This window comes from Ictidomys tridecemlineatus, chromosome 2, assembly GCF_052094955.1.
Source record: "Ictidomys tridecemlineatus isolate mIctTri1 chromosome 2, mIctTri1.hap1, whole genome shotgun sequence".
Taxonomy (NCBI): domain Eukaryota; kingdom Metazoa; phylum Chordata; class Mammalia; order Rodentia; family Sciuridae; genus Ictidomys; species Ictidomys tridecemlineatus.
In genome coordinates, this window is record NC_135478.1 from 93,475,054 (window position 1) to 93,498,542 (window position 23,489).

Genomic DNA, 23,489 nt, shown 5'->3' on the forward strand with positions numbered 1-23,489 from the left:
CCCACTCGCTGACCCACGTGTTCATTTCCTAGGTGTAGAACTCCTAGGCGTTTTTGAAAAGGAGCTTGCAAAGCACGAGAAGAACCGCCAGGAGCTGGCCAACGCCGAGAAGCTCTTTGACCTTCCCATCACGTTGTACCCAGAGCTACTCAAGGTGCAGAAGGAGATGAACGGCCTTAGGATGATCTATGACCTCTACGAGGGCCTGAAGGTAGAGTCCACCAGGGGCTCAGCCTCGCTGGAGGGAGGTTAGAGTTCACGAGGCTCTGCAGACCGCGGTGACGGAACGTACCTGACATCTTGGGTAGAGCTTGGGGTGAGCCAGGTGCATTTGGGCTGGGATGATGTCACTTTTGTCCTGGCCATCGCTGGGCGAGAGGAACGGTCTTGTTGCTTCCCAGAAGGGTGCTTCTGTCACTAAGTCCCCAGTGAACCGCTCTCTGTGCAACCTGAATACGCCTGCCTCTTTCCTGGGCTCTCTGCACCCCAAGGCTGGCTCTCAGTCACCAGGACTGGGTATCTCTGGACCAGGCACGAACAGCTCATGAAGCCATTAATTCTGAATAAAGCTGTTGAAAGAAAAAACAGAGAGAACAGGAAGGCAGGAGTTAGGAGCCCAGCACAAACGGGTGTCAGGGAGTTTTGTATCAGAGGAGGCTGAGGAGCGGGGTGCAGGGGTTGTGGGGTCAGGATGATTTTTTTTTTTTTTTTTGCTTCAGGTGGGAGAAATTATGGCATGAGTTTGTAGGAGATAGGAAAAGGCTGGTGAGAGGAGAGGGGCGGGAGGAGGATGGCTTGAGTGTACTTGGCGTCTGCCCAAGAGGTAGCCTCAAACTGGGGACAGACAGATCCACCTGTGGTCATGCTGGGAAGGCAGAGGTCCTTCTGGAGGGAAGTTCAGTGGGTTCAGTTTCCCCAGTGACATGTGCAGCAAGATGACCTGCTGAGATGGTAGAGCCCCATATATCCACATCACCCATGAACTCAGTTTCCCGTCGAACGCGTTTCATGACCCTCCAGGCCTCGATGGAGGGCTGCAGATGCACAGAGCCCACGGTGGTGGATTTGATATGAGAAAGTGCTTCTTCCATTAAATCTCAGGAAAACAGCACAGAGAGTCTCCTCTTTATGACAACCAGGGACAATGTGTTCTAGTCTATGCCTTGGCCTCAGTCAGGTGGCTCTTGGACAGACACGTGGACTGGGCTCTGTTCTCTCTTTTGTCCTTTCTTTCTGGTGCTAGTGTGCCGGGCCGTGCTGTACCCCCAGGCCACCCCTGACCCATGTCTTCCCGCCTGTCCTCGAGATGGGGAGGCATGTCCCCGGATGGCCCATGTCCTCAGACACAGCCGTAATTTGGGGGAGGGCTTAGAACAAGTGGAACCCTTCTGTGTTTGTTGCAGGTCCTTGGTGTGTGAGGTTGGTCTGGGCCTGTGGGTGTCCCTGCTTTAGACAGGGACTCTGAGCGAGATAGGGCCACCCTCTCCGCTGCAGGTTACCTTTGCTTTTCTGAAGGGTCTCCCTGAAGGCTGATTGCTGTGCATTTCCAGGTCGCCAAAGAAGAATGGTCCCAGACCCTGTGGGTGAACCTGAACGTGCAGGTCCTCCAGGAAGGCATCGACGGGTTCTTCAGGGCCCTCAGAAAGCTGCCACGGCACATCCGCACCTTGACGGTGGCCTTCCACTTGGAAGCAAAGATGAAGGCCTTCAAAGAGTCAGTTCCTTTACTCCTGGACCTGAAACACGAGGCACTAAGGGACAGGTTTGTTTCTGTCCTCTGTTTGCCCAAGTGGATGCATGGAAGGGGCTTTTAGTGCAAAATGTGTTCCTGCTTAAATCTGATGGCAGAGAAAGGTTTCAGCGGTGACACAGGCTGTAAATGGGCAAGCGGTAGGTCTGTGACACGGCTTTGATAAAATCATCAACATCCAGTGTAAAGTGGCTTGTGATGGCTTCATTCAAACGCTTAAAAGAAAAAAAAACAAGGAGACTTGGTCAGCTCCATCCTGCCTGAACACCACAGGACTCACGTATGTGATTTCCAGTGTTCTAGGCAGCTACCTTAAATAAATGAATGAAAGGAAATAAAGGGAATTAATTTTTTTTTTAAAGAGAGAGTGAGAAAGAGGAGAGAGACAGAGAGGGAGAGAGAGAGAGAATTTTAATATTTATTTATTTATTTTTTTAGTTCTCAGCGGAGACAACATTTTTTGTTGGTATGTGGTGCTGAGGATCGAACCCGGGCCGCACGCATGCCAGGCGAGCGCGCTACCACTTGAGCCACATCCCCAGCCCGGGAATTAATTTTAATGATACATTTTAATTAAGATATCCAAAACATCATTTCAACATTAAACCCACATAAAACATTTATTCCTGAGATATTTCATCTTAAAAGAAAAAAATACATTGAAGCAACTTGGGAGGCTGAGGCAGGGAGACAGTGAGGTCAAGGCCAGCCTCAGCAACTTAGTGAGACCCTGTCTCAAAAAAAAAAAAAAAAAAATGGCTCAGTGGTCGAGCACCCTGTGTTCAATCCCCAGTTCAAACAACAACAACAAAACCAAATCATTGAAACCTGGCATTCATTCTATACTCACAGCATTTGTGCTTGAGCTTGCACAATCCCAGGGCTCAGTAGCCACCACACTGGACAGCGCAGGTCTGTTGGGCTTGATGGAGTAGCCAGTCCCCCGTGGGAGGAGGGCGACCTCAGTGTCTCCAACAGCCGGGGGTCAGGAGCAGCCTTGTGGATTGTGTTCTTCCCACCACAGTAACTAACGTGTGGTCACGTGGTCGTGGGGTAACAGTGGGTGACTTCCTTTGTGTACTGGGAAAGTCACTCCTGTCTCCACATCCTCCCAGTGCCCCTGCTTACATCTGCACCTCTCCCTCAGATGCTTGCCAGCCCCCAACACCTGCTTCACCGCTTATCCCTTGAAGGTAGTCACCGAGGCCCAGTGACACGGGCTCTCTGCCCACCTTTGCACACGGGGGCATTCTCCCACGTGAGACTGGCGCCAGCGTTTTCTAGCTCACGGCCGCAGCCCTTGGCTCCCCACCCTGTGTCACTGAGCATCACTGACCTGCTCTGTTTTTTTTTCCCATAATTTTCTTTCTTTTTTACTTAAATGAACATATCCTAAAAAGAAACTTAGGTCACCACTGTGAATGGACAGCTAACAGCACCTACCAGAAACAAAAAGGAGTTTTTTTAATTAAAATGATTTTTAAAAAATTTAGCTCAGCTGGGTACAGCAGCGCACACCTGGAATCCCAGTGGCTCAGGAGGCTGAGGCAGGAGGATCAAGAGTTCAAAGCCAGCCTCAGCAAAGGCAAGGCGCTAATAGGGCTGGGGACATGGCTCAGGGGTCCAGTCCCCCTGAGTTCAATCCCTGGTACAAAAAAAAAAATTTAGCTCAGACCTGTTGCCCGTCCTGCTTAGGGCAATAAGGATGGTGGGTGACAGTGACGAGGCATTACAGACTCAGCCATGCCAGCTGAGACTTGCCCTTTGACATAATTAGAAGGAAGGGGACTGACAGGGTCACCTTGTACCTGGGTGACTTGGTGTCATGTGATGTTGAGTCTTCGGACCCCCTAACCCGCCACCTGGTCACGGCGCCCCACGTCCTGTCAGTTCCCGGGCAAAGCTGGGGATATAGGGATGCAGATGGTGACCTTCTTTCTGGCCTGCTCTGTTTTTTGTTTTTTTTTGTTTTTTACAACAAAAGTCAGTGTGGTCCCTGGGCTTACAGACTTCGGGGTTTGGGAAAACAGGTGGGGATATAGTTCTGGTGAACTCCTCATGTTGCGGAATTTCATCACGAGAAGTTTTCTTGGAGGGACTTGTCCTGTGGCTTTAGTGGGGACGCGTGCGTGGATCCGTCACCGACGTCGACAAGCATGAGGTCTCAGTGTCGATGCACTTGCAGGCACTGGAAGGAGCTCATGGAAAAAACAGGCGTCTTTTTCGAAATGACCGAAACGTTCACCTTGGAAAACATGTTTGCTATGGAGCTGGACAAGCACACGGATATCCTCAATGAGATCGTCACAGCGGCCGTCAAGGAGGTGGCCATCGAGAAGGTAGGACTGCAGCCCGAGCAGTGCGGGCAGCGGGGAGGCTGCCTGTTCTCCAGCAGAGAGTGCGTTCCTTCCAGTGTCTGCTGCGTCTGAGTCACAAGGAACTATTTGTTCTAGAAATAGACTCTCTGCCTTGGTGAGCGCTCCTTTGTCCCTCCTGTTGTTCCTCTTCCCACTCATGATAGAAGCAATGGATGTTCGCAGTGGCACGTTCAGAAAAGAAACCAAATCCCTCATGATCTTGCCGCCCAAGCAGCTATCACTACCCTTTGGGTGAATGCTCTTCCTGCCTCTAAACTGCATTTACATACGTGTTCACACACAGGCTGCATGTGCACACATAAAGATATGCACATCTACCATAACATATCCACATACAATTACACATATTATAAATACATATGCATACACGTACATACACACCAGAGTTTTTGGCAAATGGAATGCTCATGGGCACACTGTTGAGTAATTTGATTTTTGGCTGAGCAATAGAGTCAGCCCAGGGGCAGGACCCCATAACCTTGCAGGCTCCTGAGGCCGACTGTGGAAGTCAAGCCTGGTTCTGGGAGAACTGGGCACAATCTTGGCAAGCTGCCTTGCCTGTCTGAGCCCGAGTCCCTCTGATGATCACCCCTGCCAGGAGGTTGCTTTGAGGACCCAGCAAGGTCATACCTGTAACATGCTTACCTGGTACATAGCACATTCTTGATACGTGGTGACCGATGCTACCATGGTATCATTTGACTTCTCACACGATTGCTCCAGGACCCCAGTTGAGGTGCTGATCAAAGGAAGCTGAGGAGGTGGTTGTTGGGTTGGGGTTCCATTTTCCCAACTTATGAATCTTTTTAAAAAATTTTCTGACCAGGCTGTGAAGGATATTCTGGACACATGGGAAAATATGAAATTCAACGTGCTCAAGTATTACAAAGGCACCCAGGAGCGAGGCTACATATTGGGATCTGTGGACGAAATCATTCAGAGTCTTGATGACAACACTGTCAATCTGCAGAGCATCTCAGGAAGCAGATTCGTGGGCCCGTTTCTGCAAACTGTTCACAAATGGGAAAAAACGCTTTCTCTCATAGGGGAAGTCATTGAGGTGAGCACAGAGACAAAAGATGGAGCAAAGCCAGTTCATAGCAGGAAAAGACCTTTATATGAGAATATTTTGTGCTTAGAAATGGATGATCCTTTTTTATACATTTTTTGGTCTTGATTTCTTTGGGGGAGGAGTGCACTTCTAGGCATTCCCAACTTCTCCAAGGAGGAGTTTATCTGAGTTTTAATTTGTGATGAATGTATTTTTAATTTCTGATTCTTAATTTTTCTCAATGCAGTCCTGTCCTTCTTTAATACTGTCTTGCTCTTCATTAATACTGACATTGGCAAGCATTAATTAAAACATTTTTTTGTAGTTGTAGATAGACAGAATATCATTATTTTATTTGTTTATTTTTAATGTGTGCTGAGGATCGAACCTATTGCCTCACACATGCTAGGCAAGTGTTCTGCTGTCGCGTCCGGCAGGACACATCAACGTGGGCAGTGAACCTAGATGGGGAGGAATGAAGGGACAAGAGACACGAAAGGTGACAGCAAGACAGGAGTCTGATCAAGCTGCAAACTTTTATTGTTCACACAGGGGTATTTATATGCTGGGGATGGGGAAGCTCTCTAATCAGCAATTGCTGGATGTGGGAGGTAAAACTGCCAGCTGCAAGATGTCTGATGATCCTGATAACCGCAGGATGTTCCAGGGAGATAGGTAGCTGCAGGATGCCTCCCAGGCAGGATGTCTTCCAGGGGGCTCTTAGGCTAACCTTTGAAGGAGAATTTCCTTCTAGTCCCTGATACTCTGCCACTGAGCTACAGTGCCAGCTGGCAAACATATTAATTTTTATGTCCTTTTTTTTTTTTTGAGGTGCTGGGGATGGAACCCAGGGCCTTGCACAAACTGGGTAGGCACTCTGCTGCTGAGTTTCAGCCCAGTCCCTCAGTCCTTTTTATAGCAGAGTAGTACTCCATTGTATGAAAAGACCACATTTTGTCTGTCCATTCAGGCTGATGGACATTTATGTCACTTCCCTCTTTGGTATGATGACCAGCTTCCAAGAGCCACCTGTGCAGTTACTTCTTAGAATCTCTGTTTTTGGCTCTCTGGGTCTGCACCTAGAGGCAGAGCAGCCTTTTGCACAGGTAGGGACCCTTGTTTGTTGTGGGTCTTGGGTTCCAGACTCTGCTTGTGGCTGGAAGTTTCCTCCCCTTCCTGCATGGGCATGGAGTATTTTCTTTGGCTTTTGAATGTGAGCTGTTTATTTTAAAATAGCTTGTTAGGCCTTTTCCAGAATTCCCATTCAATAGTCCCCCCACCCCCCTTATCCTCAAGGGAATACGTCCCAACATGTTCCCAGGATGCCCTAAACCAGATGGTACCCACCCTGTGTGATCTGTTTTTTACGTTACACACACAGTTCTGATAAAGGTTAACTTACGCGTCACGGGCAGCAAGAGATCAACAGCAGCAACTACTCACAAAATAGCGCAGCCCTAGCAAGCTGCCCTAATGAAGGACAGTGGGATGTGGTCTCTTTCTCAGAACAACTCGCTGTCCTTTTGAATTGCAGTTAACCATGGGTAACAGAAACCTTGGAAGGGATGCTGCCGATAAGAGGGGACACAGCCCTGCATGTGCTCAGTGCTCCCTGGCCTGCGGAGTCCTGGACTGAGCAGATCCGGACGGTCCCGGGGTGGGTGGGATCTCACCATCCCTTCCTCATGGTTCCTGGTCCCCCCTGTTGACATCACCGTCGTACATTTTCAGATCTGGATGTTGGTCCAGAGAAAATGGATGTATCTCGAGAGCATCTTCATTGGTGGAGACATCAGATCTCAGCTTCCCGATGAGGCGAAAAAGTTTGACAACATTGACCGAGTGTTTAAAAGGGCAAGTGACGGGCGCCTGGTGTAGTCTGGATGGAGGGATGGACACAGGAGATGCCTTTGCTTCTAATTTGCATGCACTTTCTCCATTGGTGGTCTCTGAATTTTTTCAGTCATGACCTTAATCTGTTTAGTAAAAAATCCTGTTTGATTCTTGACTGCTGGCATATGACACCGAATTTTTATTTTTATTTTTTTAATCATAAAAGCAATGTTTTCTTACTTAAAAAAATGTTTGGAAATGCAGAAAATGCATTGCCCATGGTCCCTTCACCCTCAGGGGGCAGCTCTAACCTTCAATACAGGTTGAGCACCCCTAACCTGAAAACCCCAAATGCTCCACAACCTGAAACTTTTTGAGCACCCAGATGATGCCAAGATGGAAAATTCCACACTATGAAACTTTGCAAGAAATTGTCTTAAAATATGTAATTACCTTCAAGCCCTGGGCATAGTCTGGATGGAGGGACAGAGCACCTCAGATACCTCACACGTGTTTCACACCCTGAAACACGTGTGAGCTTCTTGCTTGGACCTGGGTTCCATCCCGAGGGGGTCTCAGCACGTACCTACAGATGCTCCAACTCTGAGCAAAACCTGAGACCCGGAGCATCTCTGATAGGAGGCTCTCAGCCTGCCCAGCGCTTGGAAATCCTCCCTGTGTGTACAGGTTCAAACAGCAGTTCCAATGGTATCACATGCAATTTTATATCTTAAAATTCTCGTTTAATATTATATAAAACATTTCATATTATGAAAGTACCGAAGAAATATTTTAACAGCTCTGTGTGATAGTCCGATGTGCGCGGCCTGACGTTGCTTTCATTGATTGGTCTCTCTTGACTGCACCTTTTGTTAGAGCAGAATCTCTCTTTTGTAAAGAGCAGGTCTAATGCTGTTTGCCTATTTGGCACTAGATTGTTAGGAAGCAAATCGACCCCAAAGTGTCACTCTGCCTGGGTCCTTTCCAGGCTGCCCTGGGCTCTCCTGCTGGTAAACAGAGCTGGCAATCTAGATGAGGACTACCCGCCCTCAAATCCCGCTTAGCTTCACCCCTGTGTTCCCAGCTGCAGGGACAGGTGGCTGGCTGGTGTTTTCTCTCCTTCATCCCCTAGAGTTCATGATGTTTTTCTTACCTATTGGCCCAAGCTCTGTCTTAAAACTTGAAGGAAAAAACCAAAACAGATAACATCCAAATTCATTATAGGAGGATTTACAAGTAAAGCAAAAAAGAACAAAAGAAAAAAATACCAACAATCCTTTTACCCAAGTTAAACTACTTTTTGTTTTATTTCGTACAGTGCTGGGGCTCAAACCCAAGGCCTCGAGCATGCCAGGCCACGGAGCCACATCCCCAGCCCCAAGATAATTGTTTTAACACCTGAACACCTTTGCAGGAGGCTTATCCTGTGTACGCCTGCAAATCAGTGTAGATAACTAAATAAGCAGCCTGCGACAACAGGATCATTCTTACCAATATAACCGAGTTTTTTTTCATTTTGCATCTTTGACATATTTCAATCAGTGAATATCTAAGTTGTCCCAGCTAATTATTTACCCTTTTCTGTGTGGTCAGACTTTTGACAGGGCATGTCCACCATGCCCCCCACCCTCCTTTTGCTGTGCAAGGTGCCCTAGCGAATGCTCTTGTGTGTACAGCGCACCCTGCTGGAGGAGCCAGGCACCTGCCATGCGGCTGGCCTCCAGGAGGGAGGGAGGGAGGGTGACTTGGACTTGCGGAGGTGCTGACTGCTGGCCTCCCACGGGGTTATGCCTGTGTAGGAACCTGGGGAAGTGCCCCTGCCCAAGGGGTGTGGGGTGACGGCTCTCTCCTGTCCCGTCCAGATCATGGGCGAGACCCTGAAGGACCCAGTGATCAAGAGGTGCTGCGAGGCCCCCAACCGCCTGAGCGACCTGCAGCACATCAGCGAGGGGCTGGAGAAGTGTCAGAAGAGCCTGAACGACTACCTGGACTCCAAGAGGAACGCCTTCCCCAGGTTCTTCTTCATCTCTGACGACGAGCTGCTCAGCATCCTGGGCAACAGCGACCCACTCTGCGTCCAGGAGCACATGATCAAGGTGGGCGTGCCCGGATCCACGGGGGTGTCCACCTGGGCATCCTGTGCAGCGAGGTCCCCCAGAGGGTTGGGACTCTGAACACTGCTGAGGTTTTGACTTGAAGTATGAACCTGGCAACATTTGCTTAAGTCTGAAGCTTCACCAAAACTCAGCTGTTTCTTGTCTTTCCCAGAAGTTCAACTCCTCCCCCTTTTTTTTGAGAGACTAAGACAAAACATCAGCCACCCATATCACAAAGGCTAATGTAATAACACTGGAGAGCAGTGGTTTAGCACACGCACTCTGGGACCAGATTTCTTAAGCTCAAATCCTGGCTCTTCCCTAAGAGCTGTGTGAACTTTGGCAAGTAATGCGACCTCTCTGAGCACTGGTTTTTTCCTCTGTAATAGTTACCTGTTTTCGTGGGGTTGTTCTGAAGGTGAAGCAAGTTACTACTCAGAACAGCGCCTGCCTAACACGGTTGTCTGAATAGTAACTCCCGATAGTCATACACCGTGTCCCTTGTGAAATGAACGGAGAGCAATGTCATGCTCTCTGGTTCCTAGAGGTGCTGAGTTTGTTGTGATTCCTTCCACCTCACAACTTGTTACCCTTTTACAAACACGAATATCCAAGAACCACCGTGGTAGAAGGTCAGAGAAAACCGTCCCTGCCCCTGGGGCTAGCTCCTCTGAAGTCTGTATCTGGTGTCAGCAGGGTGGGATCCTCAGCTCCACATTGGGCTGGGTGACTCTGTCGCAGGCAGGTGTCCTGTTCTGTGTGTAGCAGGCTGTCCAGTAGCATCCCCAGGCTCTCTTTGCAGCTGAGACAACCCAGAAGTCTCTAGACAAAACCAGTGTCCCCTGGGGGCAAGGTTTGAGAACCAGTAGATTCCTTTATTCCAAATTAACAGAGTACTCCTAAACTTCCTTCCCCACTTTCCCTCCAGGTAATTGCCTTTGTCAGGTGAGGTTTGGGGTGGGGGTGGGGCACGCTCTGTTTCCACTTCCCTCAACAGGCTCTGACTGCTCTAGTGAGGCAGAAGGGAGCCGGAAGCCCTGCCCTTCCCCTAGCCGCTCCTGCACATCCCAGATGGATTTTGTTCTGTAAAGCCCGCGGCCTCTCTGTCCTCTCCTCCTGGTTTGCAGAGTGACTTGTGTACTCTCTTGGGCCCTACAGGACTCATTTTCCTCTGAAGAGTAGCAGTGCCTAGTCAGCAGATGCCTAGGGTTCAAGTCACCTTGGAGAAGCTGGCCCAGGGTTTATTCCAGGCTGAGGGAGGAGGAGCTAGCTGCCCAGAATGACCCCGCTGCACAGAGGGTCCTGATTCTCCTCAGGTCTCCAGCTCCTGTGGTCCCTCTCCAGCCACCTCCTCCACATTGAGCTCCCTGTCCCACAGTGTCTGGACCTCCCTGTTCCCCAGGTGCCCTGGAGCCCTGTGTGCTAGGGGAGAGTCTCCTCTCCTTCTCCCTCTTCTGAAGACCCCCCAGGATCTTCACCCAGTGTGGGGGACCTGAAGGTTCCCGCTCCCAGGGCTGCTCCCCTCTTGTGGGCAGCAGGTGTCTGAGAGCTGCCCTTGATCGATCCCAGAGCAGAAGGCAGCAGCATCATGGTCGCCCTCTCGCTGTGTTGCAGATGTACGACAACATAGCCCAGCTGCGGTTCCACGACGGGGACAGTGGGGAGAAGCTGGTGTCGGCCATGATCTCGGCAGAGGGCGAGGTGATGGAGTTCCGCAAGATCATCCGGGCCGAGGGCCGCGTGGAGGACTGGATGACGGCCGTGCTGAACGAAATGAGACGGACCAACAGGCTGATTACCAAGGAGGCGATTTTCAGATACTGCGAGGACAGGAGCAGGTGAGCTCTTCGAGATGGACCCGATATGGGCAGCGGGGCCTGCACAAAACCGTCTGGACCGTCACCACAGCAGTGCTGCCCAGGGCATCCTCCTGGACCGGATGGTGGGAGGTGGTTCAGGGGCCAGCTTGCATAACCCCCAGGGCCCCACAGATGGCCCTCAAGTGCATCTCTGTGCATAGCCACTGACCCGAGGCAGGTCCATGAGAGCTAGCCAACGACAGCCAGGGGCACAGTGACTTGTGTCCCTAGAGCCATTTTTGGAGAAGCAAGGCCAGCATCCTTCTCCCCAGTTCAGGGTAACTCTGCCTGAGGAAGGAGGACAGGATGCTACAACCCAGGAAGCTGCCACAGGCTTGGGCAGAGTTTTTGTTAAATACCTTGTTGGAATTTTAAAAATCTCCTGCAATACACCTGTAATGTAAGTGATTTTGAAAACCTATGAGGAAACATTTTTAAAGTGCTCTGGGACTTACCTTGCTGTCGGGAGCCTACAGGATTTCTCTGGAGGGTAGTTTTTTGCCTGGTCTTTGCTTTGCCCTCTGGCCAGGGGTCCTAGTTCCATTTTCTCTCCTGGGGCTTTGCCAGTCTCTCCTGCTCGAGATCAGAGGAAGACGTGCCCTGTGGGTGGGTGCAAGGCTCACAGGCGTCCTGTGTCCACAGAGTGGACTGGATGCTGCTGTACCAGGGCATGGTGGTGCTGGCCGCCAGCCAGGTGTGGTGGACCTGGGAGGTGGAGGACGTCTTCCACAAGGTGCAGGCTGGCGAGAAGCAGGCCATGAAGAACTACGGCAAGAAGATGCACAGGCAAATCGATGAGCTGGTGACGCGGATCACCAAGTCCCTGAGCAAAAATGACCGGAAGAAATACAACACGGTTCTCATCATCGATGTGCACGCCCGGGACATTGTCGACTCCTTCATCCGAGGCAGGTGGGTCCCTTCCAAGGATGTGGCGCACTGTGGGGCTCCCTCTGTCCCTCCCTGGCCTCCTCTAACCGGCCTCCTTCTCGCTCCTTGACCTGCCGTCCAGCATTCTCGAGGCCCGGGAGTTCGAGTGGGAGAGTCAGCTGCGCTTCTACTGGGACCGGGAGCCAGACCAGCTGTACATCCGCCAGTGCACGGGCACCTTCAGCTACGGCTACGAGTACATGGGCCTCAATGGGAGGCTGGTCATCACACCCCTCACAGACCGGATCTACCTGACGCTCACGCAGGTGACTGCCAGCCTGGGTGGGTGACGGTGGCTTCTGTGTGGTGGTGGTCAAAGTAGTCAAGGAGGGCCTTGCTTTGACATCTCAGAAGCATGTTGACACGTGGGGAGGTGGGATGCCTGGGGGTGTCCTCTCTGGGAGCCATTGGGACGTCCTCAGGAACCAGTTTCCAGCTGGCTGCTTAGTCCTGGGGACACTGGTCCCAGTGCAGTGGGGGGTGGACAGGAGAGGTGCAAGGAAAGGTGCAGAGATGTTAAATGTGGGGACGTCAGGAAGGACAAGCGAGTGGGGATGCGTACTTTACGTGACAGCTGTCGTGCGGGTGATCTGCTCAAGCAAACAGCCTTGGGAATGAATGGTGTCTCCCCGAAAAGAGGAGAGGCCCTGTCCAGGGCAGGCCTACGCAGGCCAGCCTGCAGGCCTCGGCTGAGCTACGGCTCCTCAGCAGTGTCTCACACCCACCGTGTGGGCACCAGAGCCCAGGGCTGCCTCCATATCACCACATGGGGCTTGGGGGACGTGGGCGAGGATGACACCCACGCTGGTTACCGTGCTGAGACAGTCCTTTATCTCCCGGAAAATAGCCCCTGACCTTATGGGAATTGGAGATCTCCAGACACACAGGCGACAGGTTGCACAAAACAGCGTCTCTCCCTCACACTCACATGCACTTAAACGCTCTTGTACACACACACTCACATACCCTCACACTAACACTCAGACTCACTCCACACTCATTCTCTTCCTCACACTCACACACACACACTCACTCTCAGACGTGCACGCCCTTGAACACTCACACATGTGCACACCCTCACCCTCACTCACAGGAGGAGACTCGTGTGAGACATTGGCTCCTGAGCTCTGGACACTGCTTGGTCCCTTGGTCTCTGCCTGAGAGCTGGAGAGCCAGGAGGGCGGTGTGTGGCTCAGAGGCCCGGCAGCTGGACGCTCTGTCCTAGGTCTGAGGCCCGAGGCCCAGTAGCACCACGGGTGGGAGGCGCCACCCAGCTGTGGCTCATGGCTGGGTCCTGCAGCTACCCTTCTTCCCCTCCCATCCTCAATGGACTAGAGGACACCCACACTCCTGGGGGATCTGCTGGGCCCAGTCACAGCTCCCTCAGAGATGCCAGAAAGGACGCTTCTCCAGCTGCCCAGATGCTCTCCCCTGTTGTCCTGGCGTTAACCATCCATCTGTGTATATGTCCCACACGTTGTCACAGTGATCAGTCTGGAAATGACACTTTTCTTTTGGCTTGAACAGGCCCTGTCCATGTACCTGGGAGGGGCCCCTGCTGGCCCTGCAGGTACTGGCAAAACTGAGACCACCAAGGACCTCGCCAAAGCTCTGGGCCTTCTCTGTGTCGTGACCAACTGTGGAGAAGGCATGGATTACAAAGTAAGGCCTTGCTGTTGCGTTGGGTGCTGTCATGTTCTGCAGAGAGCGTCACCTCCGGGTCATCCATGAGATGACCAGTGACTGCTGGAAGAACATACTAGAAAACCTCTCACCAGCAGTCTCAGAGCTAAAACATGCCTGCCTTGTTAGCAACAGCAGAGCGGGAGTCCCAGACTTCCATGCCTACAGCGAATGAGGGACAGGGCAGAGGCAATGGGGAGGGACTGAGGCCAAACGGAGGACAGCCCTCTAGGTGTCTAGAGGGTGCCCGTTCCGCTGTGGTTCATTATCTCCACTTGGGAAATCGGGCCCACAGTTGCTAGATTTTACAGCATTTCAAGAGAAATGAGAAATCTGGAGTTTTGTAGACAAAATAATCTCAATGTGTAAAATCCCAAGTGTGAGCTGGCCCATGAGAGGCCCTAGACATCTTGCCAGGAAGATCAGTTGGCGGAGTGGCTGGTGGGCTGCTTCTCTGCCAATCTTGTTGAATTTGGAAAATGTATCCATTCGCGTGTCACTCACAGCTTCAAGGGAGGAAGTGCCCTTGTGTGGTGTCTCTTGTCTTCCAGGCGGTGGGGAAGATCTTCTCGGGCCTCGCCCAGTGTGGGGCGTGGGGCTGCTTCGATGAGTTCAACCGCATCGACGCCTCGGTGCTGTCGGTCATCTCGTCCCAGATCCAGACCATCCGGAACGCCCTGATCCACCAGTTGGCCACGTTCCAGGTGGGCATGGCAGGGGCGCCTGGGTCGGACCCTATAGGGAAACCTGCTGCAGAACCGGATTGCGGGTGGAGACCAGCCTTCACCGACTTCTGCGTTCTGATTGCGATGGCACCATCTTCTCTGGTTCTGGGTGGACACATCCCAGGGGCTTGGAAAGACTTGTGGACACACTGCCAGTCAGGTAGCATGGGGTTCTCGGGTCAGCCACATGCAGACCCCTTAAAGGAAAGGGAGTATCCCTGGTGTGCCCCCCAGTCTGAGGAAACCTGACTTCAGAAGTTGCTGTGTCCTTCCGTCTTGTCCCCGCACATGGCCAGTGCTGCCTGGGTGCTTGCAAATTCCTGGCGTTGTTACAAACAGCTCTGAGAAGGCTGCTCTCCAAGTGAGAGGCAAAATTAAAAACAAAAAAAATTTTGAGAATTCACCAACTCTCCCTGCCCAAGATGTTTGCAGACTCAAGTTCGAAGAGTCCCCTTCAGCTGCAGCACGCGGGTGAGTGGGGACAAGCAGCATCTTGTAGAATTTAGGTAGCCTGGGGGCAGCTCTCTGCTTCCTGTCACCTCATGCTCCCTGCTCTGCAGACTCACCCACCCACCCTACAGTGACACCTCGCATGTCCCTCTCTTCCCTTTTACTCCTACACACCCTCCGAGGCCCTCTGGAGCCCCATTGGGAGGCTCAGCATGAACAGTGGCCTTCCATCCGGCCTGCCGCCCCCAGACCTTGGTGGGGCTCACTGTGGAGAGAGCATGAGCACTGGGTACCTGCTTCCAGGACTCCAGTGAAGGTTCTGGATAGACTGCTTTAAAATATGCTCTGAAATGCTTCAGGCTGCGCGCCCTGCTGTGGGAGGGAAGTTCTACTTGTGGCACATGTAGAAACTGTTTTGTTTTTTTTTTAAATATATATATATCTTTATTTTACTTATTTCTTTTTATGTGGTGCTGAGGATCGAATCCAGGGCCTTGTGCATGCTAAGCGAGCGCTCTACCGCTGAGCTACAACCCTAGCCCTAGAAACTGGGTTTTTAAGGGCAGGCCTGCCAATCTTTTCCAAAGGATCACTTGGGCTTCAGGTGGGATCCTGGGGAATCTGGAGGACAGGCTCAGTGTGGATCGGGGGCGCAAGACGGTGGGCTCACTTTTGGGGGAGTCTGCTGTCTGCATGGCTGACGTTCTGTCCATGCAGCCTGCACCTCCTAAAAATAAACATTTCTGTTTCTACCTGGTGAACATTTGAAAGAAAGGAAATATCAAAATTTCGGTGGAGAGGAAATTCATGGAGAGAGACCACTGGGACTCAGCTTCAGATGAGGGAGATGTCTGCAACTCACTGGGACCTGTCGAGGGGATTCTCAGAAAGGGTTGAGCTTCCCATTAGGCCTGTGCCCAGCCTGGGTGGAGATGGAAACAGGGACAGGCAGAGGAGGGAGGAGTGGAAATGGGCCTCGGGTGACCGGTCATGCTGGCTGCTTTCCTGCACGTTATCCCATTTATTGCTACAACCATGCTTTTGGGCAGGTTGTATCCCTGTTTTGGGGGAAAGGGAAACAGAGAAGTGAGGTGACCTACTGGGCATCACAGAGCACCCCCAGTGGCCTTGGCCTGCGTGCTTTCCCAGCCTGGGCTCCTTGGTTCAGAGAGTTTAGCGGTCTGCCAAGGCTCAAGGAGACAAATGGGGTCCGCTCCTCTTGATGTGAAGATAAATAGCCCCGTGGCTGGCCCGAGCCTCCCCTCCCTGGGTGAGTGAGCCAGCCGCATAACCCCCTCCTTCCTCTCCTGTCTCCCCCAGTTTGAAGGACAGGAGATCACCCTGGACCCGCGGATGGGCATCTTCATCACCATGAATCCCGGCTACGCGGGGCGCACGGAGCTGCCTGAGTCCGTGAAGGCCCTGTTCCGGCCCGTGGTGGTCATCGTCCCTGACCTGCAGCAGATCTGCGAGATCATGCTGTTCTCCGAGGGCTTCCTGTTGGCCAAGGTGGGCCGGGGCCATGGGCAGCTTGGCCTTGTGGGTCTCCTCCTCCCTCCTCTCTAACATCCTAACTTGCACACTTGGGCTTATTTACAACCGAAAAGAGGGTGACAGGAGTAACTCGGGGTCTCTGGGTCCCCACACACATCCGCAATGCACTGCTGGAACCAGCAAACAGACCCAGGAACGGAGCTGGTAACTCAGGACAGCCTGGATGGACTGCCCCTCTGGTCACACGTGTGGACAGGAGTCACCGTCACCACACTCGGGATGTGGAGGCATCGAAGCTCCACTGGGCACTCCCTCCTGCCCCTCCCCACCTGGACTCCTCCAGCACTGTGATCCAGTCACTTTAAGAATGTTCTATATCTGGATAAAACAACATGTGGCCCTTTGAGATGGGCTTCTCACTCAGCATAATGCCCCTGAGATACGTGGCTTAAAAATACACATAAAGCTGGGTGAGGCAGCGCATTCCAGTAATCCCAGCAGCTGGAAAGGTTGAGATAGGAGGATTGCGAGTTCAAAGCCAGCCTCAGCAAAAACAAGAGACCCTGTCTCTAAATAAATAAAATATAAAATGGGACTCGGGGGGCTGTGACTGTGGCTCAGTGGGAGAGCGCTTGCCTAGCATGCGTGAGGCACTGGGTTTGATCCTCAGCACCACATAAAAATAAAATAAAGGTATTGTGTCCACCTACAACTAAAAAATGTTTTTAAAAAATAGGGCTGGGGATGTGCTCAGTGGTAGTGTGCCCCTGATTCAATTCCTGGTAACTCCCCCCAAAATTACATATAAAGGGAAAAAAAGCAGAGCAATATACACAGATAGATAAGATATATACATACTTATCTTTTATGATATTCTCATATATATACACACAGAAATGCACACACACACACACACACACACACCTCTTATATGTAGATCTGGCACTTATCTTTTTTCAAAGACATGATATGTGTGTGTAGATGTCTTTTTTTTTTTTAATGTCAGGGATTGAACCCAGGGTGCTTTACCACTGAGCTGCATCCCCAGCCCTTTATTTATATTTATTTATTTATTTTGAGACAGGGTCTCAATGAGTTGCTTAGGGCCTCACTGAATTTCTGAGGCTGGCCATCCTCCTGCCTCAGCCTCCGAAGTCCCTGGGATTACAGGTGTGTGCCATGATGCCCACTCATATATATTTTATGTAGAATATATACACCTCTCTGTCTTTTATAATATTCTCTTTCAAAATATCTCTATCAGAGTATGACATATATATTTCCAGAAGGTTCTGGAAAAGGTACAGAATAGAGAATACTTTTAGCAGTGAGCGTTGTTATGTTGCTTTCCTACAAAGTTTTTTAAAGGCTCTTGCTGCTCATTAGGCCGTCAGGATTCTGAGCTGGCATGAAGAGACCTCTAGTTTGCATCCATGACCCCAGCCCCTGCACTGGCCTTGGACCCACGGGCTTCATGCCTTGGTGTGGTCCAGGTGACTGAATTGTCCTCTAAACAGGCACAGAAGAAATCTGGGTGGTCGCTTAGGTCGGATGAACAGGAAGCATCCTTCCAAGTGTAACGCGTTGCTGGGACCGAGCTTTGGATCCAGGTGGTGATGATGTCCCCAGCCTGGAGGGACAATCATCTCTGGAAAGGCAGCTCCCTTTCACCCTCTGCCCTTGGACTTTGAAGGCTGGAGGCCAGCGGTGCTTGTCTAGAGGGGCCTCCCTGGCTCCAGCCACGAGGGGACGGCGGTGCTCTTTGGCTTTCCCCTCATCTCGTCCGTCTTTTGCTTTCTTCCCTGTCTTCTGCACAAAGACGCTGGCCAAGAAGATGACCGTCCTGTACAAGCTGGCCCAGGAGCAGCTGTCCAAGCAGCACCACTATGACTTCGGGCTCCGCGCGCTGAAGTCCGTGCTGGTGATGGCCGGCGAGCTGAAGAGGGGCTCCTCGGAGCTGCAGGAGGTGGGCTGCGGCTCCGCGGGCTCGGGCGCCCTGGCAGAGGCGGGGAGGAGGGCCGGAACCCTACGTGAGCTCCAGGTCTTGGGGGACCCTTCCTTTCCTATGGGGCCTCGCTGTGGCCTCCCACCCAAGTCATCACCTTCTGCTGGGACTTGGTATCTTAGGGTCAAGTTCAGTGTCCTCTGGCCAGTGCCTGAATCATGATCCTTGGGTAGTGAAGGTGGGTCTGTGGTCTCAGGGTGGCGGCGGGGCAGACCCTGACCCCTGGAGGCCTTCATGGTGTGTATTGGGGGTCAGCGTGGCATCCACGCACTCATATACACAGCGCTGTCAGCGGGCCACACCCTCCCACCCTGTTTTCTCTTTGCAAAGGAAGTGGGAGAAGCTTCCTTTGTGTGTTTCTTGTGGGGTCCCCAAAGTCCTTGCCGCGGCCGTTCGGTGGGCGCCAGTCTCCGCGCTTCTCCAGCGGCCACCTGGCCTGGCTGTGTTGAGTTTTCATTTTATGTAGTTTGATATTTTATATTCCATTTTTATAAATTTCACTTGCGGATTTTTATTTTCATAGAAATTTTTGAAAAATGGGCTGGGGTTGTGGCTCAAGTGGTAGTGCGCTCGCCTGGCATGTGTGTGGCCCAGGTTCGATCCTCAGCACCACATACAAACAACGATGTTGTGTCCACCAAAAACTAAAAAATAAATATTAAAATTGTCTCTCTCTCTCTTAAAAAAAAAGAAAAATTTGAAAAATATGAAGCACGCACTTAAAAATTATACCATGTATTCTATATAAAATGTTCTGTTTCATCTCCAAAATTTTACTCAAAAACCTTTGTGCCTTATATGAAATTGCATGTGATTGTACAATTTTATATAAAATACCTAAAAGTTTTGAAAAATCATATAGATGTATATGGTATATATTTTATTATATGTTTACATATTAAACATGTAAAAATGTATAGCATGTAAATATATAGAAAAAAAATTTTAATACTGGGTATTGAACCCAGGGGTGCTTAATCCTTGAGCCACATCCCAGCCCTTTTTATATTTTATTTAGAGACAGGGTCTCACTGAGTTGTTTAGGGCTTCACTAAATTGCTGAGGCTGGTTTTGAACTTTCGATCCTCCTGCCTCAGCCTCCTGAGCCATAGGGATTGCAGGCATGTGCCCCCGCGCCTGGCATAGAAATCTCTGAAAGCTCATGTGGCCTTTGCGAGGGCATTCAGGTGCCCACTTGGAGCGGGTTCCAGGCCGGCTCCAGCCTCCTGGGGACCTGTGTTCTCGCACTCAGGACGTGGTGCTCATGAGGGCCCTGCGGGACATGAACCTGCCCAAGTTTGTGTTCGAGGACGTCCCTCTTTTCCTGGGCCTGATTAGTGACCTGTTCCCGGGGCTGGACTGCCCTCGTGTCCGCTACCCCGACTTCAACGATGCGGTGGAGCAGGTGCTGTCCGAGAGCGGCTACGAGCTCCTGCCGGTGCAGGTGAGTGCAGAGCCGGCTCCCAGGGGCTGCCGCGGCCTTTGACTGGCTTTCTCTGTGTTTTCTGAAATTCTTAAAAAAAAAAAAAAAAAAAAGGTAAAACATTCATAATACAAGGCTTGCCGTCCTGATCATTTAAAAATGCTGCTAAAACACAATGTAGAATTTACTCTTGTCACCATTTTTAAGCGCATATTTCTGTGGCGGTCACTTGATGGTGGGACCATCACCATCCCCAGAACTCTCCATCTTGCACAACAGAAACTCCACGTCCTTCAGACCCCCCTGCCCTCCCCGCAGCCCCAGGAACCTGCCGTTCCACTCTGCATGAACTTGACGACTCTAACGACTGCACCTGTGTGACACTGTGGAGCTCTGACCTTCTGTGTCTGGCTCCTTTCCTTGGTGTGATGCTCCCAGGTCCGTCCTGGCGTGGCTTGTGTCACTCCTCTGTGAGACCGAGTGGCATTCCGCGGAGTGTACGCACCCCCTACAGAGGGTTCTGGCCTAGTGTAATAAGATCACTGAAGTGTTTTGTTCGGGGGCTCAACTCTCTAATGTGCTCCCCTCCCATCAGAGTTGCACTTACAAAAGATTAAATTAGGTGCTTCTGGGGTAGAAGGGCAGGACTTGGAGCATCTGAAACCTGTGAGGTTGTATGTGTCGTCATTAAGCCAAAAGCTTGTGGTTCGAGTGTTTTGATGAGGTTGCAGGACCAGGGTGGCTGCCCCTTGGGCACCAGGCTCCCCAGAGCTCTCAGGCCCAGGCGGTGGGCACTGCCATGGATGGACGCTCTTTGTGCCTGTTCTGATTCCGATTCTCTCTGCAAGTGGTTGTTTAAAAAGATTGATTGGCAGTTCCTCAACCAAACACGGCCACCATCAGGCCTCGGCAATTCTGCTGCCTGGTATAGACCCACAAGAAACATGGATACACATCTCCAGAGAAACCTGGACATGAATGCTCCAGGCAGCATAACCCACAGAGCCAGAAAGCAGAAACCATGTGGAGTCCACCGTCTGTGGGCAGATGGATAGGGTGTGACCTGTCCGTACCATGGAGTACTACTCAGGCAGGAACAGGAGTGAAACACTGACACTGTGGGATGGCTTGGGTCTGGAGTGTCCCCAAAGCTCCCGCATTGAAGGCTTGGTCCCGTGCTTTGCAAGGTTGCATCGGGTCCTTAGCACCTTCCTCCCTCTCTCTCTGCTTCCTGGCTGCCACCACCGGGCAGGTTTCTCCTCTGTGCCACTGAGACCTTCTGCCTCACCACAGGCCAGAACCAGTGGAGCCAGACAACCATGGGCTGAGACCTGTAAAACCATGAGGAAAAAATGACACTTTCCTCCTTTAAGTTGTTTTTGTCAGGTAGTTTGTCAAAGCAATGAAGAGCTGACTAATGCAATATGCTATGAAGTGCGCAGACCTTGACATGATGCTAAGTGGCAAAGCCAGGCATAGAGACCACCTGTTGTGTGATTCCATTGGTGTGGAAAGTCCAGAGTTGGCAAATCCATTGACACAGAAAGCAGAGTGGTGTTTGCCGGGGGCTGGAGGAGGGGGCGAGCGATGGTGAGAAGTTACGGGATGGGTGGGATGTTCTGAAACTGATGGTCATCTTTGATGGCTGCACAGCTCTGCAGATAGACCAGAAACCACTGAACTGCGTACTTTAAGTGGGTAAATTGCACTCATGAAAGATCTCAGGAAAACTCTTGCACACGTGTATGTTTAACCCCGTGCTGATGTTCGTCCTGCAGGTGGATAAAGTGGTTCAGATGTACGAGACCATGCTCACCCGCCACACCACCATGATAGTGGGGCCCACCGGAGGGGGCAAGTCTGTGGTCATCAATGCTCTGTGTCAGGCCCAGACCAAGTGAGTACGCCCTCCCCCGGGCCCTGTGCCTGGCTGCCAGGGTGGTTTCATGGGAAATATTTGGTGACCATGTTACCTAGACCCACTTTGCTCTCCAGTTTCCTGTTTGTGGGAAATTTGTCTTAATGTCCCTTCAATCTCACCGTCTTTACTTGTCTCATGGCTGACTTAGCTCACATATTTCAGGATGCAAACTAGGGGCCCTTTGTACAGAATCTCACAAACCATCCTATAAGGATATTTTGTGAATTAACTGAAGACATGTTGCCTTGGTGTTCAGATTGCTCCTTTCAGGTAAGTCTGGACCCACGATTAGGTGATGCTGCTGTGGTATCCGAGGGAACAGAGATGCCCTGTGTCTGTCAGGCCTGCAGGAGCCACCGCTTGAGGAAGCCATCTGTCCTTCCTGGATAGAACGTCCTCAGGGTGGGCAGGGAGTCAGAGCCTTCCACGGAAAGTGGATGTCCTGACGTCTGGATCGGATGCTTCACTCCAGCAAGCAATCTAAATCAAGCCATGTGACGTTTGTGACTTCTCAGATGGATAGATAGCCTATAAAGGGTCTGTCTGTCATTTCTTCTTATGTTTCGCACAAGGAGACCAGGGACGGGGCCTACTGGTGATGAGTGGCCTGTGCCGTAGTCATTCTGTATTTCATTCCTCAACTAATCAAACGTTAGGTAATTTATGGAGCTGTCACATACTATGTGTATGGGTGATGTTGTATGGTGTTTTTTTTTTTTAAGTTATCTGTTCATCTGAACCATGGATTGTGTGAAGTTTATTTTTTCTTGAGATGAATGGACCACGTAGCCTGGTGGGGATCTCTTTAGACAAGGAAGTGCCCTGTCAGCAGCTCTATAACGTCATCAGCACAGCGGACATCCTGTGGATAAGGAGGACGTAATCCTGGATACTGAGCCTTATCTCCTATGCACCATTCATTTTGAAAAGCTCATCACACCTACACATGTGTCTTGTGCCTGAAAGTCAGCTTCCTGCTGTGCCGAGGCCCAGCGTTTCCTCCTGGGGCCTCATTGGTGCTGGGGCTGTGTTTGGGGTGAACCTTTCCATTTAGTGAAGACCATTAACAGGGATGAGAAGCCGTCTGGTGGAGCACGTATAGGGCTCGCATTCTCCATTTTGAATTGGATTCAAAGCATCTGGTTCCTTGTGGGCACCGCAGATAGTTTTCCTGGTGTGTTTTGTGGGCTGAGCCACAGCTGAAGCCTCTCCCTTACTTTAGGCTTGGGCTGGTGACAAAGTTGTACATCCTGAACCCCAAGGCCATGAGTGTCATAGAGCTCTACGGCATTCTGGACCCCAACACCCGAGACTGGACGGACGGGGTGCTGTCCAACATCTTCAGGGAGATCAACAAGCCGACGGATAAGAAGGAGCGGAAGTGCGTGTCCCCAGGAGTGGGCAGGAGCCTGGGGTGGTGGTGACCATGGGACAGCACAGATGGTGGTGGCAGACGAGCACGCACTGTGGCTTCACACTTGCACTCAACAGACCGAGGACAAATCTCGTGGCTCTGTTTTTTGCCCAGACAAATCTCTGGGCACGGGTGCCATCTTGGGGCTTTTTCTGTGTGGCCCCAGCTGGTCTCAGCAACGCCGTGTGGTAGGTACTGGCTTTGTCCCAGTGTAGCATGGATAAAACCGAGGCCGAGGGAAGGCAAGAAATGTCCCCAGGGTCTCAGGTTTGAATCTGGGCTGTGTATGTGACTGAGTCTCCAAGGCAACCACCAGGGCAGGCTGCAGGGTCCCCCTTTGTCTGGCCAGGTGAGTCCAGGAAGGATGGCATCAGAGTGTCAGGGGCAGTTCTGGGAAGCCCCCGTGAGCTGCTGCTTTCCTGCTGTGAGGGACACACCAGGCAGTGTCCTGGTCACCTCTCCACCTGCTGTGAGGGA

At 51.4% G+C, this 23,489-nt stretch overlaps 1 protein-coding gene across 1 annotated transcript in view; it reads left to right on the plus strand.

Moving 5' to 3' along the window:
- Window positions 1-23,489, plus strand: part of Dnah10 (dynein axonemal heavy chain 10) — a 122,832-nt gene that overhangs the window by 52,494 nt on the left and 46,849 nt on the right. Inside the window, exons 24-39 of the mRNA XM_078039348.1 lie at window positions 33-211; window positions 1,551-1,762; window positions 3,936-4,089; window positions 4,955-5,188; window positions 6,911-7,033; window positions 8,875-9,108; window positions 10,723-10,946; window positions 11,610-11,879; window positions 11,980-12,163; window positions 13,425-13,559; window positions 14,132-14,284; window positions 16,076-16,264; window positions 18,069-18,215; window positions 19,507-19,698; window positions 21,456-21,574; window positions 22,821-22,979. Of these exons, the coding sequence (XP_077895474.1) occupies window positions 33-211; window positions 1,551-1,762; window positions 3,936-4,089; window positions 4,955-5,188; window positions 6,911-7,033; window positions 8,875-9,108; window positions 10,723-10,946; window positions 11,610-11,879; window positions 11,980-12,163; window positions 13,425-13,559; window positions 14,132-14,284; window positions 16,076-16,264; window positions 18,069-18,215; window positions 19,507-19,698; window positions 21,456-21,574; window positions 22,821-22,979 (2,908 nt within the window). The remainder of the gene's footprint in view (window positions 1-32; window positions 212-1,550; window positions 1,763-3,935; window positions 4,090-4,954; window positions 5,189-6,910; window positions 7,034-8,874; window positions 9,109-10,722; window positions 10,947-11,609; window positions 11,880-11,979; window positions 12,164-13,424; window positions 13,560-14,131; window positions 14,285-16,075; window positions 16,265-18,068; window positions 18,216-19,506; window positions 19,699-21,455; window positions 21,575-22,820; window positions 22,980-23,489) is intronic.